This window comes from Serinus canaria, chromosome 5 (genome assembly GCF_022539315.1).
Source record: "Serinus canaria isolate serCan28SL12 chromosome 5, serCan2020, whole genome shotgun sequence".
Classification (NCBI taxonomy): Eukaryota; Metazoa; Chordata; class Aves; order Passeriformes; family Fringillidae; genus Serinus; species Serinus canaria.
In genome coordinates this window covers 23,970,202-23,988,462 of record NC_066319.1, presented here as the reverse complement: position 1 = coordinate 23,988,462, position 18,261 = coordinate 23,970,202, and the positions used below count along the sequence as shown (strand labels likewise).

Sequence of the window (18,261 nt, the reverse complement as noted above, 5' to 3'; positions counted from 1 at the left end):
ACTGGGATTAGAAAGCATCCTGTGGGAGAAATGATGAGACTGAACTAATCACCCAGTGACTCAGAAGTGGCTTGGGGCAGAATCAGCCCAAATGGCCACAGCACATGCACATGTGAGTCAGTGGAGTGGAATGCAACCCTGAAGATGCTTTCAGCAGCAAGGGGCATAATGCAACAAATTGTTTGCAGGCTACAAGCCAAGGAGGTCTGCATACCTACAGCATCAATCCCCCCCAGTTTTGGCCTAGAGATTAGCAGGAATGTCAGACTGGAAGGCAACTCCCCATTTGCCATTAGGATGCTGTGTGTGCAGGAGACAGACAAGATGCATGAGCCACAAAACAATATCCAGAGGCTTATGATACTGACTCCCCTCTGCCCCCCATCACAGATCTCTGCTCAGGAGAGCCGCAGGAAGAAGAAAGAGTATGTGGAATGTCTAGAGAAAAAGTAAGTTTCTTCTTCTCAGTCTTACTTTGAAAAAAGAAATCCTGACCATGAAGAGGCCGCCTTTCTAGTGTTTTGTCTCTGAATTGCTTAAAAAATAGAATTCCTTGCAAGGCTGGCTGCCCAGGAGTTTGGTTTGGGATCTTGCCCCTACTCTCCTCCCTCCTGGAAATCCTCTTGTGGGATAAAGATTGGGCAAGAAATTTTATGTTTCCAACTGCTTCATTTGGCTTGTCCCCTGCAAAAAACAGGACATTTTGGCTGCCAACAAGGTGGGATTTTGGGTTTCCCCACTAGAAGTGGCTTCTATTTTGTCTGTCCCATAAGTAGCAAGCAAGGCTTCTACCCCCTTTCTTCCTATGAAGGTGGACACTTCACAGTTCACACAAACACTTGGCAGCAAGAAAAACCTTGCATTACAGTCGTTCCCCACTCTCCTCCACTTCCACTCTCTGCATTAGCTTTGTTTTTCTCCTTGCAACCTTGTTTTTCTCCTATGCATGGCAGGCCTAAGCCTAAGGTGATGTCACATGACACTGACCGGGTAGAAAATAACTCCTATACTAGCAACCTGTAATGCACATTCCCAGGCAAAGAAGAATGCTTCAATCCAGGCACAAATTCATGTTTCTGTATAATTATCATCTTCTTCCCAGCTACTAACACCATCTGAGATCAGCAAATGGAAAAAAACAACCCCCAAACCCAACTTTAATTAACTCTTCTCCCTGATGCTATTTACCTTCTCTAGTTGCACAGAAATGCTCAATTAAAGCAGATGATTCAAGGCGCCTCAGCATGCATGGGTATGTCCAGGCACCAGAGCACATCACCTCCAGCTAGTGTCCCATATGGGGACCTTCCAGCCAGGGCTGGGGAGCTGGCTGACCTTGCTCAAAGGGCAGGTCCAGGGCCTTTGGTGCTGGGGCCTCCTCCCCAGATGTGGCTGTGGTGCCTGTATGTACTAAGCGGTTTGTTACGCTAGAGCATTGCTCTGACAGATGGCTTTCAAACAATGCCAGGTTTAAATGTGAACCAAAAGCAGCATTCAGTGAATTATTTTTTAATAGAACATGTCTTTGGTCAGCTTGGCTTACTAAAAAGTGGTTTGTCAAAGCCTGTACTTGGGCCCTTCCCCATTCAGTTTGACACTTTTGCTGGAAGCCCAGTTTTTGCACGGAACGCCTGGTTCAAAGGCTGTGCTGCAAACCTCCAGCAGGATCAGGCTGTGTCTCTGGCTTGCTTTTCTCCCGACCGGGAGGCACTCCCCTTCCCTTGTCCCAGCTGCAGCCCAACCACTTTCCTGTCGGAAGCCGTGGGAAGGAGCCTGCAGGTTCTCTGCTGCCCTCAAGTGCCTGCAGTCAGAGCTGGCCCAGCCTTTGCACAGACCTGCGTGGATTTCAGAGCCAGGGCCCAGAGCCCAGGGCAGGTTCTCAGGGAGGGGTTTGACTTTGTCCCCCTCCGTCTTTTTCATGCTTCTTAAGGGGGAAGTGATGGAAATGCTTGCATAACTTTGGGTATGTCCTGACTTGACTTGCCTGTAACCAGGTGCTCCTGTCTCTCCCAACCCTCCGAAGACCCTGAACTGGGAACTGTCTCATCTGTCTACCTGTAGTCTCATCCCTGCTCTTCTGGGGCTGGCTGCAGTCAGGTGGGCCAAGTAAGATTTAATTTAAGGACCATATCTGCAGGTGACAGATGAAGCCACTGAGCCTCCATACCCCATATGAAAAGCAAGGACTGCATTGTCTTAATCTCTCTGGCCTTTGTGACTAACTGGCTATGGGTTTTATTCCCATAGGGTAGAGACATACACAACAGAAAACAATGAACTCTGGAAAAAAGTGGAGACCTTAGAAAATGCAAACAGGTAAGAGGAGCTAGACTTGGCCCTCTGTGGGTAGGGCAGGGTGGGTAGGAAGGGAAGTCAGGAGTGCTGGAGCAGGGGGACAAGAAGAGAGAAGCAGACTCCTCCAGCTCCTGCACGGGTGCTGTTTGGCGAGGTGCTGGTTTTCAGCCCGTGACGGCAACGAGGCAGCTGGGTTTGGTTAGCGAGCCTGGAATGTTTGTGTTGGGACGCCAGGACACTCCGCAGCAAGGGGAGGGAGGGAAGGCATGTTTCCCATATCGCTTCGTCCTTCTCCCTGCAATCCTTTGGGCTCATGCTGCCTTCTCCATTCCTCTCCAGGGCAGATGCATTAAGGGAGGCCCCTCACAGCAGCCTCTCAGACCCACTGTTTCTGCTTTTGGGCTCTTCAGAGAAATAAAAGGCCCTGGGCATATTGTGGCTGTTTCAGGTTTCTCTTGAGAAAGCTGAACAGACATGGTGAATACAGGGAAAGCCCATTCTTCTAATAAAACTAGAGATCCCAACTCCCACCAAATCCAGGGCAATTTGCTGTGCATGTGGTATTCCTGCCCTTTCTTGGCCTCTTTTGGGCAAAGCAAGACCAAAGAATCTCTGTCTCATCTGCTGCTACTGCTCACCTGAAAGGAGCAAGCTTGCTCCCAGAGCCCCAAAGGTCTCTCACCAAAGGCTCTGGTTTTCCTCACTCAAAGCTCTGGTGAGCACTTGTGCTTCTTATATGCAGAGCTGGCCAACCAATTACCAGGGAATTTGCTTCCTTGGAAGCAAATAATGAAGACTTCCACCCTGCAGTGGAGAAGGGCAGCTGGAGCTAGAGGAGAGCCCAGCTCTGCCCCCTCTTACTGGGCACAACAAGTGTGAGCAATGGCAGGGTAAACTGCAGGGGATGCTTGTCTCTATAGTTCAAATTTAAGGGGAGACCTACAGCCAGAGAGCCAGTTCCTCACGCACTCCTCAGCTGCTATGTCAGCTCATGGAGGACTCCTACAGACTTCACTGCACACCTGCCTCCCATCCACGACACAAGTGCAGTGGCCTTGGCTTCCAGGCCTGACACTGGTGCTGGGACTGGGGCTTGCCAGGCATAGTCTGGCTGAGGTGTATGAGAGCCAGAGGTCTCCTGTCTGCCAGAGATACAGCTGCTTAGCTGTTCTCATGCATGGGGCACATCTTGCACCCTGGCCTCTCTGGGAGAGTGGGCAGCCTTGCTGCTGAAAAAGTGTGAGCCTCACCCTGAAAAATCAGGACGCTGGCCTAAAAGCCAAGAGATTTTAATTTTTTCCCCTAAAATACACATTGTGTTCTTTCTAATTTGGTTTGGTTTTTGAGCACTGCCAGAGGGACACACTGTGCTTCTCTCCCTCCACATGTACAGGGAGCAAAACAGGATTTGGAAAGGGATAAAGCTGGGAATCTCCTGCAATCTCCTGGTTCCAGGACCTGGCATTTTATGAAAGCTCAAAAATATTTGTGTAAAACAGTCAGTGCTCCCAGAGGGAAAGTCAGCAATAGTCTCCATTTCAATAATATGCAGCTCTTGGGAACCGTGCACTCTGTAGTCTCCCTCATCCCAGATTCCTTCACCAGCTCAGTGAAGGGTTCAGTAGCTCTTGGTAACACCTACCACTGTTTTGTATTATGTGTGCAGATGCCCATGAACAGTTAAATGGGGCAGAGAGACCTTAGCATGTGTTCCAACCAGGGCAGTCAGAGAATTAATTAATTGCTGAACTCAAGATTTGGCTTTGCCTACATTCCTCTGCAGAATTTGCCAAGGCTGAAGAAACTCAAGGGGATCACAACTGTTTCTTATTTCTCTCTCCACCACAGTTTGGGGCACAAGTCGAGCTTCAGAGTACGTGTCTCTGAATGAAGTGGGAGCAGGCAAGCCTGTGCTAAAGGTCTGACCTGTCTACAAAGTTCAGCCTCCATGCCAGAGCTTGGTTTTCATGGTATGCTGGCTCTCCACTGCTCTGGGAATTGACTGGCTGGGCTTTCAGGCACCCAGGAGTCCTAAATAATTGTCATTCATAGAATTGGGTAGGTGCAGTGAAGGTGATGGTAGATCCACTGATAAGACCCTTTTTTGTTTCTTGTTTCCCAAGCCTGTTTGGTCAGAGAACTTAAGCAATATACAGCAAAGGGGAGATACTTGTTTTCACAAGAAGGGAAAATCAAGGTACAATGTGAAGTGGGTTGTGGTATTCTTGGCTCACTTACTGCCTTCTACCTCCTTATTAAGTTTTGATATGCATTGTTTCCTATCACAGGACTCTGCTCCAGCAGTTACAGAAGCTTCAGGCTCTGGTAGCTGGGAAAGTCTCCAGACCTTATAAAATGGCTTCCACGCAGACTGGGACCTGTCTAATGGTATAAGCTTCATTTCCATCTTCCTTATTGGCCATGCTTCTCCGGACAGCTTTGTTGATTGCCTGTGTCTGCCCTCTTCCATGCTGTCCAGCTCTGTTGTCAGTTATATCTGCTCTTTCCTTTTGTGTTATAGTCACCAGAGCTGGGCCCTGTGTCGGACATACATCAGCTGTTTATGCAACAAAATTAGAATAATTCCTGCATTTTTACTGCCTTCTTCTTTGGGCAAAAAAGCACTTTGTTTGCTTTTCATTAGCTATTAGCCATTCAGCAAAAATCTTCAATGAGCTTCCATTGTAATGGGCAGAGTTTTCTTTTGCTGAGCTGGTAATGCTTAATGTTTAACTCAGCAGGGCAGATGAACACTCCAAGTATTCATCCCAGTGGGCATTACCTTGTGTTTATCAGCAAGAAATGGCATCTGTTCTTCCTATGCCTGCACATAGGCTTTGTTAAATCCAGCTGGAATTCTCTTTGTCCTTTGGCTAACCATAATAATTCGGGGTTGTCGTTTTGGTAATCCCTGTTTGCCTCATAGTGGAGGATCATGGCTAATAAATATTGGCTTCATTGAGGAGTTTCAGAGCATGCCAGTGTGTAGCCATAAATAGAACAAATTGCTTATTCTTCATATTTTATTTTTTTTCTGGGGGAAATTTATGATCCATAGTAAAAATATAATCTTCACCCCGTGATGTCTTTGCAGGATTGTCATAGTAGCTTCTCATGACAAATTTGTCAGAATCAGTTATCTATGTCTGGTTATCACTTCTGTACTGTTAGCAGCTACAAAATGCAAACAGATGGTGAGGTACTTGCCCCACTTTCTCAGCACCCTCAGTGTCCTGAGGGATTGTTTTTTGGTCCTGGTTCAGTGAGTTTCCTTGGTTCCAGAGCCCCTGCTCTATAATTTCAAGCACTTTCTCTTTTCAAAATCTGCTCAACCTTTTGCTACTCTTTGCTGACCCCATGTCAGACCAGATTTCAATGACTGTCTTTTTTTTTTTTCCCTGCTCTCTGTCTTCATTCCCAAGTTCTTTCCACATTTTTGGGTGTGACCCAGCTGAGCCCAGTGACTCATTGCTCCTTAATGCAGCAGCTCATCAGAGCACCTCTGGCTCCAGAGGTGGAATAAATCTGAAATAAACAATTTTAGAAGAGGTGCCTTGCAGACAACCCTGTGCTAAATGCTGATATAATATCTAATTTAGCTTCCCAACAATGTCCTATGTCTCCTTGCTGTTCCCTTTGTTGCAGGCATCCCAGCCCACACACGCACTCTCTGACTTCCTAGCTTTAAACATTTCAAGAATTTCTAATTGGCTTTTCTATCTTTGACCAGTTCCTTTCATAAGCCTCTGAGTTCTCATATTCCATTTTCAAATACAGCATTCCCTATCATGACAGATATGTAGAATCATTGTGTCTTGCGGCATGGGAGTGGAGCAGGCTGCCCTTCTTCTTTAGCCCTGTGTCATTGCTGTTGAATATTTGTACTGCCACTTCTTGAAGGTCTCCAGTGGTAAGCAGTCCTCAGCCTCCTCAGGCAAACCATTCCAGTGCTATGTTATCTTTCCCAGATAAAGCTTTCTTGCTATCTCATCTCAATCTTCCTTGCAGCAGCTTAAGCCTGTTAGAACTTCTGCCCATTGTAAGCAAGATCATTTTATTCTCCCTTTGGGCAGCTGCATTTTACATATTTGAAAAATCTTGTTTTTGAGCTGCTCCCTTCAGTCTGGTCTGCTAAATCACCATGATTTCTTCAGTTTTCCATCTAAGGCTGAGTTACTGAATCATTGATTGTTCCCAGAGCCGTCTTCCAGATTTTCTCCAATGGTCCTGCCTTTGAAGAAGATTCTCCAATCTTCTTGGAAGTATAGGGCCCAAAGCTGGGAATACTGTTCCACCTGAAGGCCAGTACAAATCCTGCCAGAAAGCCTGTTCATAATGCTTGGGCTGAGATTTGCCCTTTGCAAAGTGACACTGACCTGGACCCATCACTTTAACTCCCAGAGTCTCTTCTGTAGGACAGCTGAAACACATAGCCACTGATGTATTTCCCCTGTTAATCACTCCTGCCACCTCAGAGCTCTCAGCAGGTCTCCACATTTGTCTGTATAGATCTTCCCACTGTTCTCTTGGACCATTTCTTCCCATGGTCATTCCAAATTTGAATACTGACCAAAAGCCAGTCTGCTTGTAGTCTCTCCCATCTGCAGATTTGATACAGTCCATCATTTAAGTCAAGCCTAAAAACACTGAATCTTGCCAGATCTGTAACAGATCTCTCTGCTACTCCCATCTGCTACTTCCTCACAGTTTGACAGTGAACCTTTGATAAATACACTCTCAGTATGTCTTTTATTTTAGTATTAATTTTGCCTCCACCTTTCCAAATGGTTTTGTAGTAGTCTTCTCTAGGTTAATTTCCCTCAATTTTAAGAGATCAAATAATGAGATGGTCAAAAGCTGTGACATAAATGTTACTCAGAATCAAGCCAAGAGTTACTGTTATGAAGTGTTGTGGAGTTTGAACTAGAACTGAATCAGAGCATCAGAGTTAACCTGAAACAAAACAGTAAAAACAGTGCTGTTTTGCAAAATCCCAGCTGAAAGCCATGTTAAAGCAAGATGTTAAGTATACTGCTCTTTTTCAGCCCAAAAAGCCTGGGTTTTTTTTAGAAGGAAAGAACAGACTTTACAGGGCTGGCTCCCTTTTCTCCAAGTTGTGTGTTTGGCTGTGATAATTCCAAGCAATATCCATTCAGAATTTTTTTCCCTCTTTTTTTTTTTTTATAAGGATTCTAAATTCTTCATGGGCCTGATGTGACACACTTAGACAGCACCTACACTGCTTTCATTTAATGTCCTTACTTTAAAACCAGCCATGAAGAGTCTGGATCATTAAAATCCTTCTTTATATAACATAGTATCCCCATGTTACTATTTCATCTTCCACATCTCCTGGAATCCACTGGTGGTCAAAATTACCCTGATGTACCAGCTTCTGTGCATTACTCAGGCAGAGGTATTCTAAATTAGGTGACTTCAGAAAAGCACTCAAGCAATTGCTGGCTGTCCCCACAGGCTTCCATCCACCCAGATCAAATTTGCTAGTTTATACATGGGTAGTAGAAGTCACCAACAGATGCATCGCCTCTTTGGCTGCTCAGTTTGAGCACTGGGCTGGCAGCAGGTAGTTACAGACCATGCATGGTGCATGAGTGTTCAATAATTTGGCTCTGTACCATTTCCCATGTGTGCCTTCTTGCTCTGTACTGGCAGTTCCCTAAGCTCTGTAGAGTCTCTTATGATCCGCACTGGCATTTCACTCTGAAGCTTTACTGTTATGGCAGAATTTCCAAATAGCTCCAGACCTACCTGAGGGGGATTTCAGGGGAGATTTCACGTACCTTTTTCCGGTTATCACTGCCTAGTAGCTCTGACTGGTCTGCTTGATAGCAGAAGGCACTGACATATGGTCCTGCATACCTACACGCCAAGCATAAATTTAACCCTTTCCTAGAATTCTGCATCTTTACTATCAGGTATTAGGCAACTGCAGTTTTGCTGTCATTTCTGTCCTTGCATAGGTAGTAGTTTCACTTTGCTCTGTGTATAATACCTCACAGATTTCTCCCAGAGGGCTTGTTTTCTTTACAGCCCATAACAGCTCCTGCTAAGCCAGTGGTCAGGTTCCATTTGATCCAGGCAGAGTTTGTCCCTTCTGTTGCGTCTCCCTTTTTTCAGCTTGTTTCTCAGCTATACCTTCCTCTAATACTCCTCAATAGGACAGGCAAGTTCTCACAATTGAACCAGAAATACTCCAAATAAAGCAACAAGAGGAAGTTTCTGACTTCCCTTCAAGAATTTGCGACAGAGATTAGCACAGCAAGCCCCTTCCCTGTCTGGGGGACCACAGGTACCCAGTTGTCAGTCTGACCAGATCTTCTTACACAGCCTCATGTTGTTGTGCTGTGGGGGGAGTGTTTCTTCATGGCTAGTGGCACTGACTCTGTGCTAATCTCCTTTCTAGGTGCTGGCACTCTGCTTCGTTCTGATCCTGGGATCCCTGATGCCCTGTCTCCCTGAATTCTCTTCAGCATCACAGACAGTGAAAGCAACACCAGCACCAGACATTTACACAACTAGTAAGAGTGAGTCTAATGTGTTCCTCCATTTCAACTTGTCAAACCATTTCCTAGTCTTCTCTTGACACTCCCTGATCAGGCATAGCATCCTCACTTCTGTGCCTTCCCCATATGCTGGGACTGTGGCAAGGGAAGACTCCTAATCTATGGTACAAACTCCATAACAGCTCCTTGTTGGAACTGTTGTCATTCTATGCTAACCACTGTCCCAAAATATGACAAGTGTCAAAGGAAGGAACATGAGGGACAAGTCCCATGGCAGACTGGTTGTCTTCTGAAGAGACTGTGTGTCCAGGGGGACATTTGCTTCATGAAGCTGGGGGGAGGAGGGCATCTTGCACAGTCCCACATGGACAAGGCTGGGTGAGCGTGTGCTGAAACCACCATCATGACCCACACCCATTGCAAGAGACCTTGTTCTCATTGTTAACCCATGCTCTCCTTTTTTCCAGTTCAGTCACGGAGCCTCCTTTTCTATGATGAGGGTGCTGGCTCCTTAGAAGAGAGCTATAGCTCCTTCCTAACCATGGACCATCCTGAGGGGTGGGAAGCCAAAAAAAGGCAGTCTGAAGAAGGAAGGCCCCATCTGGCCAGGACACATGAGACGGCTAAATATCTGAGCAAAACCCAGGGGGGTCCTGACCAGAACCAAACTGACCCAACTCTCAGCCACCTCAAAGACCAATTCCGTGAGAGGTAAGCAGGTGGGGCCACCTTCTGAGCCCAAAGCACAGCACGGTGTCTGTGGGTAAGCAGCAGGCACATCTGTCCCCTCTGCTGCAAGCTAAGGACAGCTGAGCCACCCAGAACAGGCAGTCAGCTAAGAGCCATGTCTGGAGGAGGCCAGTGCTGGCAGGGAGCATAAGAACAGTTCATTTTCTAGGGCAAAAGTTTATCCATTAAGCAGTGTCCCACTTGCATAAAGATGTGGAGGGCTGGATGACTCATATGGTCCCAGGTTTGCGTTCCATTTAGTGCCCTGGGGAAGGAGTTCATCCTGGTCAGAGCAAACTAGCTGGGCACACAGAGAGGTGGATTTGCATAGGACGCTACAATGAACTTGACTGATACCTTGTCTTTTCTTTTCCTCAGGGAGACAAGCTCCAGTGAGACAACTGAATTCTTGTAGCAGCTGCTGGACCTCAAGGCCTCATCTGTCTGATTGCAGGATTCCCTCCTCACCAAGCAACTGAGGGGACTTGGTAGGAGAGGACACTGCATTTAGACACTCCAAAATTGGCCTTGGGTTCAGCTCCTCCCCTTCCCCATCGTCCCCATTAGTGCTGATCTCTCTGAGGGGAGTCACAGGACTGCCAGAACCAGCAATAACTGTCTGGAGAAGCGCTGAGACTCCCTCTTCTCTGGCCTTACCTCCTGCTTAAATGAGCACTACCCTATGGATGTGGGCTCACCTTGGAGAGGAGGGAGATCAGGGGAAGCCCACAAACTATTCAGCTCACTCCCCAAAGCCTCCAGATGAAGGGGGCTGTCCCCACATGTGTAGCCCTTGGCTACATCAGATGCACCTGAAGGAGAGAGAAAGTGCTGGATTTACTGTCCTGCCTGAGGGTTTTAGGAGTGGGTGATGCTGGTGCTGGAGAGATGGCTCTGGAGAGTTTGAGCTCATTCCTTGCCCTCCATATGTTAGTATATTTCTGCTTCCATTGAGAGAAAACCTAGTTCTTCCTTGCTCTAGTTTTCTCTTGATGGACATGCCTACGTAACTTCAACACCAACTATCTGCAAAGATCTACACACAAACGGAGTAGGGGAGAGAGATCCCAGACAGATAAATCACCATAAAAATTAGCCAGCAGCTTCTGGGTAACCAGAGCTCTGAGAGAACAATTTTCCTTAATAATCCACTTCTCCCCAGCCTTAGCACCCCTGTTTTGGCAGGGGTGGTATTTTTCTTTCTGTTCCCAGCTTGGGCCCTACAGTGCAGTGCTAGCCAGGTCAGTGGTCTTCTCACTTTCCATTCTGCAAGCCTCCCCTTTTAAGAGTGAGTGAGAAAAACACATTCCCATAACCCAACCCCTATTCGAATCTGCTTCATGCCTAATGGGGTCTTCCTAGGAACCACCAAGGAGAGCTCTACAACCCATTGGAGGGCTGTCAGATTAGCCATCATTCCCCTCACATCCTCTGTGTGCATGTTAGTGTTGTGAAAGCCACTGAGGACATACTGGCATTTCTGGAGACAGGTACATCTGTCAGGAAAGAGGTGGTATGTTGGAATTGGCCAGGGTCACCAAAGACATTTTTAGACCTTTCTAAATGCTGACAGCAAAGATAGCAAACTCTTGCCATACCACCTCTCAGGCCAGACTTGCCAAGTTTGGTGTTGAAGTGACAGCATCTCAAGCCTATGCCATTCTCTTTAGCACTCAGGCACCCATTTCTGATTCTTCTTCCTCTCCAGAAAAAGTCCTGCAAAAAGGCAGAAGTGTCTCCTCACTCCTTTCCCTCAGCTGCCATTTGATGGAAGGACAATGTGGGACACGAGTGTCGGAGATCTGGGATGTGGCAGGTTGCCCCGTTTGAAACATGAGAGTCCCTGTGCACTCTGCCAGGTCTCACAGCAGGCTCCTCTTCTGCTTGTTTCTCATCAAGCACCCTCGACTCACTCTGCACTGCCCCAGCCTCTCCTCTTCCCCCCAGGCTGGAAGTGGAGAAGGCTCCCTTTAGAGGAAGGATGGGATGGCTCTTGCTCAAGGACTGAGAGAGGTGAGGGAAGGCCCCTCACATCCTTCTTTTCTCCCTATTGAAAATTGGTTTTGCCCCTCCAAGTCATTTAGGAAAATTTGGACACAGCTGGCTGCAATCGTGCATGCATGGCCAGTGGGGTGATGAAGAGGAAGGCTTCCAGCATTGCTCTGCTCTCCCCACAGGACCCACTTGTCACCAGATACCACTGCATTCCCCATTCTCCACCTCCACCCCAGCACAAAAAACCACTGCCGGGTCCAAGCACAGCCTCCTCCACCCCAACACTTCCACTGAGCATGTCCCCATGCCTCCCGCTCCCACCGTTGTACAGAGATCAAGAGCAGAACTCGTTTGTACATAATGAAACTTATTTTGTATTATTGCCGATCCCTTAAGATATTGTATTTTGGAGACTCTCAGATCCTATTTTCAGTATTGTATTTTATTAAGAATTAGTGCGGGCTTTGCATCTATGAAATTCTTCCTTGTAGCAGCTCACTTTCCACTTATACTCCAGCAGCTGCTTCTTCCCTCTTAGTTTTTTTGTGGTTTTTGTTTTGTTTTGTTTTGTTTTGTTTTCAAGCCACCCTTTTCTTCTCTTTCTATCACTTGCTCTGCATTTGCTTTATGAAGCAAAATAAAAATAAAATAAAAAGATGCAGCATCAGCCCTGGGTTGACAGGTGCTTTCATTGAAGCATGGTTGTCACACCAGCCCACATCACAGCTCCTCACCTCCTGCTCCCTCTCCTATTCCCTGGCCATGTCCAAAATTGGTTCAGTACTGGGACTTCATGCTCCATGGCAGGGGTTAGAAACAACTTGCATGTTTTATTTCCAGCAGCACTGTCATTGTCATTTCTTCTTCAGTTCTGAACAAGTCAGAACTCTTCTGCCTCAGTTTCTTTTCCCCCCTCAAAATACCACTATCATCTTCTTGGAAGGAGAAAGATCATGGAAGAAAGTATATGAGGAGCAAAGAGCTACTTCAATGAAGAGGCTGTGCAGGGCTCTGTACAACAAAGACATAGCTCATAGCATGATGGTCCTATCCTGTCTGAAAAAATACCTAAATCTTTTCATAAACTGTAAAGGCAGAGCAACTGCACTCAAATGGGGAATGAACTGGGTCCTGGCTGTCTGTCAGCCTGTACCTCTGACAGTTCATTTACACTTGCAAAAACTGACAGGTTTTGTCCTGATTTTGTGTGAAGCACAAAGTAACTGAGGGTCTAGAAAACAAATTTTCATTTTCTAGCAAGCTTCAAGTGGGTTCATTAGAATTTGGCCATTGAAGCAACTCCTTGGAGTCAGCCCTCCATGTCTGGAAGGCAGCCTAAGCAGGAGTGCCTTACAAAGATGCTATAAGGTGTCTTTATCTCCCATCTATGTCTGGGCTGGAAGGGGACCATGCCAGAGCAGAATGTAAGGCTTGGGGCTTACAAAGGACTCTTTGTGCAGATTATAATTTCTTTGTGGAGAGGAGTAAAGCTGTTGCCTCACTTTTTTGACTGAGCTGGCCATTGAACAGCATCTGGGAGAGACGGGAGCTCTCTCTTCTGAGCCAGGTCTGTACTGCCAAGAAGGAGTTTGATGTGTGATTTGTGGCTGGTTAGTCTGACATGGTTTTGCAAACCCATGCAGAGCTCCCTTCCCCCTGCCCACACACCAATGCAAGGAAATGCCTTACCTTGCCCTGCAGTTTTTTCCTGGGCCAGAACTAGTTGTGAGTTGAGAATCTGATGTTTTCCCTGCAGCACCTCATCCAAAAGCAGCCTCCTAACCCTGTGTCAGTATGATGCACCTTCCCCCACTATGGGCTGGGACTGCTCCCTGCACTCATCAGTTTTCATCCAGAGGAAGGGTTCAGCCATGCTTTGCTCAGCCCTGCTTTGCTCAGCTCTGTGAAACTTCACACCGCTCTTTGGGAATTGCCTTCCAGGGAGATTTTGGCCTGCACCCTTCATACACCCTCCAAAACAGGTACAAGAGAGAAGCTCTTAAAAGGATGAGTTTTCAGGTTTTGGCTCCTTTAACGCAGCCAGACCAATCAGAACCCTTCCATCAGGAGAAATTTTCCCTTCATCTTGACAAATCCTCCTAATTCTGCAGTCTACCAGATATCTCTGAGCTGCTCAAAGCAGAGGATCTCTTGATCCCTGCTATGCCTCCCAAAATGCACCAGCCAATCCCACCTAGCAATTTGGCTACAGCAACTAATTAGAGCAGATTGAGAGAATTAGCAAAGCAAGAGCCACCTTCTTTACAAGTCACCTTCAGCCTCACTCCATTGTGCTTGGTCTGCTCCACGTGCCCAGCTGAGCTCTGCCACAGCAAATTGGGCTTCTGCCCATTCAGAGTCACACTTCTCAGAAGCCTCTCCACTGTCAATTCATACAAGCCCTGAACAAAAAAATGCTAATAGAACATGGACTGTGTTTTTCAGAGACAAATTATTCCCCGTTGTTCTGTTACTAGGCCAATTAAAAACAACCAAAAAAAAAAAATACTTCTGTTTTGTGGCTTGCTGCTGCCAAAAGGGTTACTGGCAGTGCATGGCAGCAGCCTGGTGGGTATGTTTTGTTTGTTCCAGAAGGACATGGGCTGTTAGGGCTCTCAGGAGAGTATCCATGCTCTCCAAGCCTTACATGATCCCTCTTGCTGTTCTCTCTTGGGAGTTGTGCAAGCAGTTGTCTCACATATCCATCAAGGGATAAACAGGCTTTGGTCCTGCTACCAGGCAAGAAGCCTGGGCTTTTGGACACCTTCTGGGGATAATGGGGCAGTTGCACCCCCTCACATCCCCCAGGTGGTTGGGGGGGCTTGTTAACAGTGATGGCACCTGGATGGACACTGACCTGGCCTGCCTCAACAAATCTGTGTTGATTTTCTAATCTGGTGGCTGAAATGGGGCTTAGAGGTGAGCAGGGTGTAGGTTTTCCTTGTGCCTAGGGAAGGTGACTGTACCTTCACCAGAGCTTTACTCACTAGAAATGCTGCTTCCTAGAAAGCTCGTGTCCTGCCTATGCCTGCAAAAACAAGGATGGGATCTGCATGGTAAATACCAATATGCCTTTGCACAGTCCCACATGCTCACACAGAAGGAAATTAGGGCACAGGAGAGGCACACTTCTGTGTGTCCCCGGGGTATGCGGGTAAGCACCAGATAAGCAGGTGCCTTGGCTCAGCTGAAGGGTACCAGCAGGACAAGACTGACCCAATCCTACTGTCCAGCCCCATAATCCTCAGGCAGCATCTCCCTGCTCTTCCCAAGTCTTCAGGGAGCTCCAAGTGAAGGGTGACCCCATTCATGAAACACAAAACCTCCAGCAGAGTCAGGTGGGCAGAGAGAGATGCAGAAGCCTGTGCAATTCCTTATATCACCTCATGCAGGCATATCCTGGGATGTCTCCTCCAGACAAACAAAATATGGCCTGCCCTGCCTGTGTGACAGCTATATAATCTGGCATGTGGGTAGAAAGCTAGAAATCCCCTGCTGGCAGCTTCTCCCCACAGAGAGGGTTTCTGTGGAGCAAGATCAGGCCCTTTGGGAATGCAGGAAGCACTCACGGTCCAGGCCTTTACTCTGACTTGACCAAAGGTGCTGTTAGGTCAGCTGTGCCTGGCTCAGGGGTCTCCTGTGCCTGCAATAAGGGCCTCTGCTTCCCACCCTGAAGCCCCTTTCCTATGGCATTGACACCAGTGAGAAATGCTCTGCCTTCCTTCCCACCTGGAAGTCTTGACCCTGCTCTCACTCAACTTCCTATTTGTCTCCATCCCTGACTGGTCACCCACTTCCTCAGGCTGGTGGCCACAAACTTTAACCATAAAGGACAAGACAGATGTTTCCCAAAATTCCCTAGGAGCAAGAGGGGACCAGTGTTTTGCATCCCCTGTAGCTCCTCTGGGTAGCCCATCTTTGTCCTGCCCTGACAGCCCAGCTGGCACAGATGAAGTTGGCTCCCATATTCCATGGCAACAGAGGTTCCCTAGGCCAGGAAGAGCTCAGGGCAGAAAGAGAAGCATCTCACTGTGGGTGGTGAGAACAGGTGCCACTGGGCACCCGCTGCTTCTCCCTTTCCACAGCCTGCTCCCAGCTTCTGTGGGCAGCAGGAGGACATGGAGCGGGGCCATGCATCCGTGCAGGGAGTACTGGCAAGCTCCCAAGCAGGTCTGTATCCCCGCAAGAGAGGATGAAGCTGCTTCCCCAGGGCCAGCTGTGCTTGTGCACAGTGCTGCTGGGGGAGGGCTCACCCAGCAGCGCTTCAGCTTTCAAGGAGAACAAAACCCCTGTGGGGGCTGGAGGGGCTGAGTCACACAGTGAGGAGGGTGGGGGCTCCCTGCCAGTCACGATTCCGTGGAGGAGTGGGCTTGGGGGCTGTTGTACCCCTGAGAGAAACAAATCCCCCAGGAGTGCAGCCTGCGAGAGATGTCATTGTGACTTTTAGGGCCAGACAAAGGTTCAGTAACTTGAACTGGAGATGCCAGTGGGCTGTGGTTACCAGGAAAAGACACAGAACTTCCTCAGCCCCTGCTGCTTCCCAGGTTGTGGTGAAAAGTGGCACGGGAATGTGCTGTTCCACAGCACCCTGCAGCAGAGGTGCCACAGGGCCATATGGAGGTAACAAAGAGTGCTGGCACGAGGAATGAGATGCTCCTGATGACTTCCATGGTGATACTACAGAGCAGGTTGAGGACAGATTCCTGCTCCCATCACACCAGACTTTCATGGGAAAACACTGGGACTACAGGTGACTGCAATGTGCTCTTCGTGCAATACATGATTGTAGGACCTTGCCATGACGCAGAGGATGGATGGCTCTTATAGACGTGAACTTTGAATTTTCCAGGGCCTAGCAGGTAAAGGCACAGCATGTGAATCTGGGACAGAACAAATCAGGCACATATAGGAGCTTTGTAGGGATCTCTTACCCCAGCTGACATCCACACCATGAGGGTGGGCTTGAACTCGGGTCACAAAGTCCATCTGCAGCCCAGGACAAATAAATGATGCAACTTTTCTGATGTATGTGGGCAGAGAATAGAAGGTTGTTTCTATCTCTGGATGCCAAGACTGGATAAAAATTTACTTGAATAAGGAAAAATCAGAAATAAAGTTGCCTCCTAAGTGGCAAGGAGCTGAGTGAGCCAACTGGAAAGACAGAGGCCATGCTACAGCACTACCTCTGCTCAGATGGGTGCCACTGACACAGCTGGGGACCCTGTCCCTGAACAGATGTCATCCATGGTGGATGATTGGATACAACAGCAGGTACTTTGCTCTGCTGGGGCTGCTGCTGTCATGCAGTTTTCCAGGCTACCTGACTTCACGTGACAGCAGGTCTGGTTAAGACAAGTGACCAAGACCTAGCTCTCTGAGCAGCCCTTGCAGGCAGGCAGGTGCCAGCTGGACTGCAGGCAGAGAGGGGCAGCTGAGTTGCCAGCCTCCTCTGCCTTCCCAGACTCTGAAGAGTTAAGTGCCAGTTTCAAGTGTCTCTAAGGTGACACCAGGCTGCCTGCTGGATGCAGCTCCCCGCAGCCCCCTCCCCACGCACACAGCACACACTCATGCTCACTTTCTGCTTTGTCTTTTGAGAGCTGCTCCAGTCTTTGTACACAGGCACTTTCCTCACTGCCTACCTTTCCCTGCTGCTCCCGCTCAGCTGCTGCCGCCGGGGACAGTGACAGATGTGCCTGGCTCCAGAGGGACCTTGCAGAAGGCAATCCAAGCTCTTTTTCACTCACTTGCAAGCATCGTTATCCCTGGACTGTGCTTCTTCAGTGAACGCTGTGTTCCCCACTCCCTCCCCACTGCTCTCACAGTGCCAGCACCCCCAAGGAGCAGCACCAACATCTCCGCGTGTGTGTCAGATATTCCTCCGCTTCAGAATGGCAGGGCAGTAGAGACGTCAGGAGGCTGAGCTGCTGCATCTGAGCTATTCAAGCTGCTATCAAGAGGCCAATAAATACCATTGCAAAAAGCTGGACACTTTTTTCTCGTGCTTGTGCTCCCTCAGGGAGTTAAGCCTTGGAGATTGTCCCACAGCCCTGGGAAGGTGAAGCGGAGCAGCACTGTGGGACCCCGTGGGACAAGACCAGGCTGCCCAAGAAGTTGTGGGAGCAGAGTGGGACTCCTCACCTAGAGAGACACCTCACTCCAGCATGGCTGAAGGTCCCGGGAGCTGGAGAGACTTCTCCCCTGCCAGGAGCGATGCTGAGGTGGCCAGGGGAGCCACAGCAAACTTCCAGGGAGCAGCAGATACAGAGAGCACTGGACGAGCACAACGCTTGGGCCTCCACAGCATGGATCCAGCCTGGAAGGAGATGAGAGGGGCAGTGGCCGTGGCGGAGGTGGAGGAGCAGTTCCTGCACTTGGCCATCAAAAAGCAGGTCTCCTACAGGTAGGAACACCTGGGTCCCCCAAGTGTCAGGGATGCACTTGGGCACTGGGGTGGCCTGTCCCTGTGGCATCTCCCTCCCGTGGGGTCAGAGTTGGCTCTTTCCACCGACTATCAGCACATTCCAGAAACCATCTCAGCATAGAGACAAGGCAACCAGTTAGTCCAGTCCCTTCCATTGCATGCAACAGCCCCCTCTGCAGTGGCAGTCTCATTATCACCCCTTTGCAGACCCCTTTATTTTCCTTCTACTCAACTCCCCCTTCCCATCCTGGGACTGTGATGCCTCCTAGGCAGTGGTCTGGGCCTTTTGAGAGTACC

The 18,261-nt window shown here is 48.5% G+C and overlaps 1 protein-coding gene across 3 annotated transcripts in view; it reads left to right on the top strand.

Annotated features, from left to right (window-relative positions):
* The window catches only part of CREB3L1 (cAMP responsive element binding protein 3 like 1), a 45,343-nt gene extending 33,133 nt beyond the window's left edge, over positions 1–12,210 (top strand). For 2 of the 3 annotated variants that reach the window (XM_030240754.2, XM_030240753.2), the window contains exons 7-12: positions 391–449; positions 2,248–2,316; positions 4,584–4,683; positions 8,720–8,840; positions 9,287–9,530; positions 9,927–12,210. In XM_030240754.2, the coding sequence (XP_030096614.1) occupies positions 391–449; positions 2,248–2,316; positions 4,584–4,683; positions 8,720–8,840; positions 9,287–9,530; positions 9,927–9,963 (630 nt within the window). In that variant the 3' untranslated portion in view covers positions 9,964–12,210. The remainder of the gene's footprint in view (positions 1–390; positions 450–2,247; positions 2,317–4,583; positions 4,684–8,719; positions 8,841–9,286; positions 9,531–9,926) is intronic. The other variant, XM_030240755.2, reaches the window with a different exon arrangement.
* The last annotated feature ends 6,051 nt before the right edge of the window (positions 12,211–18,261 follow it).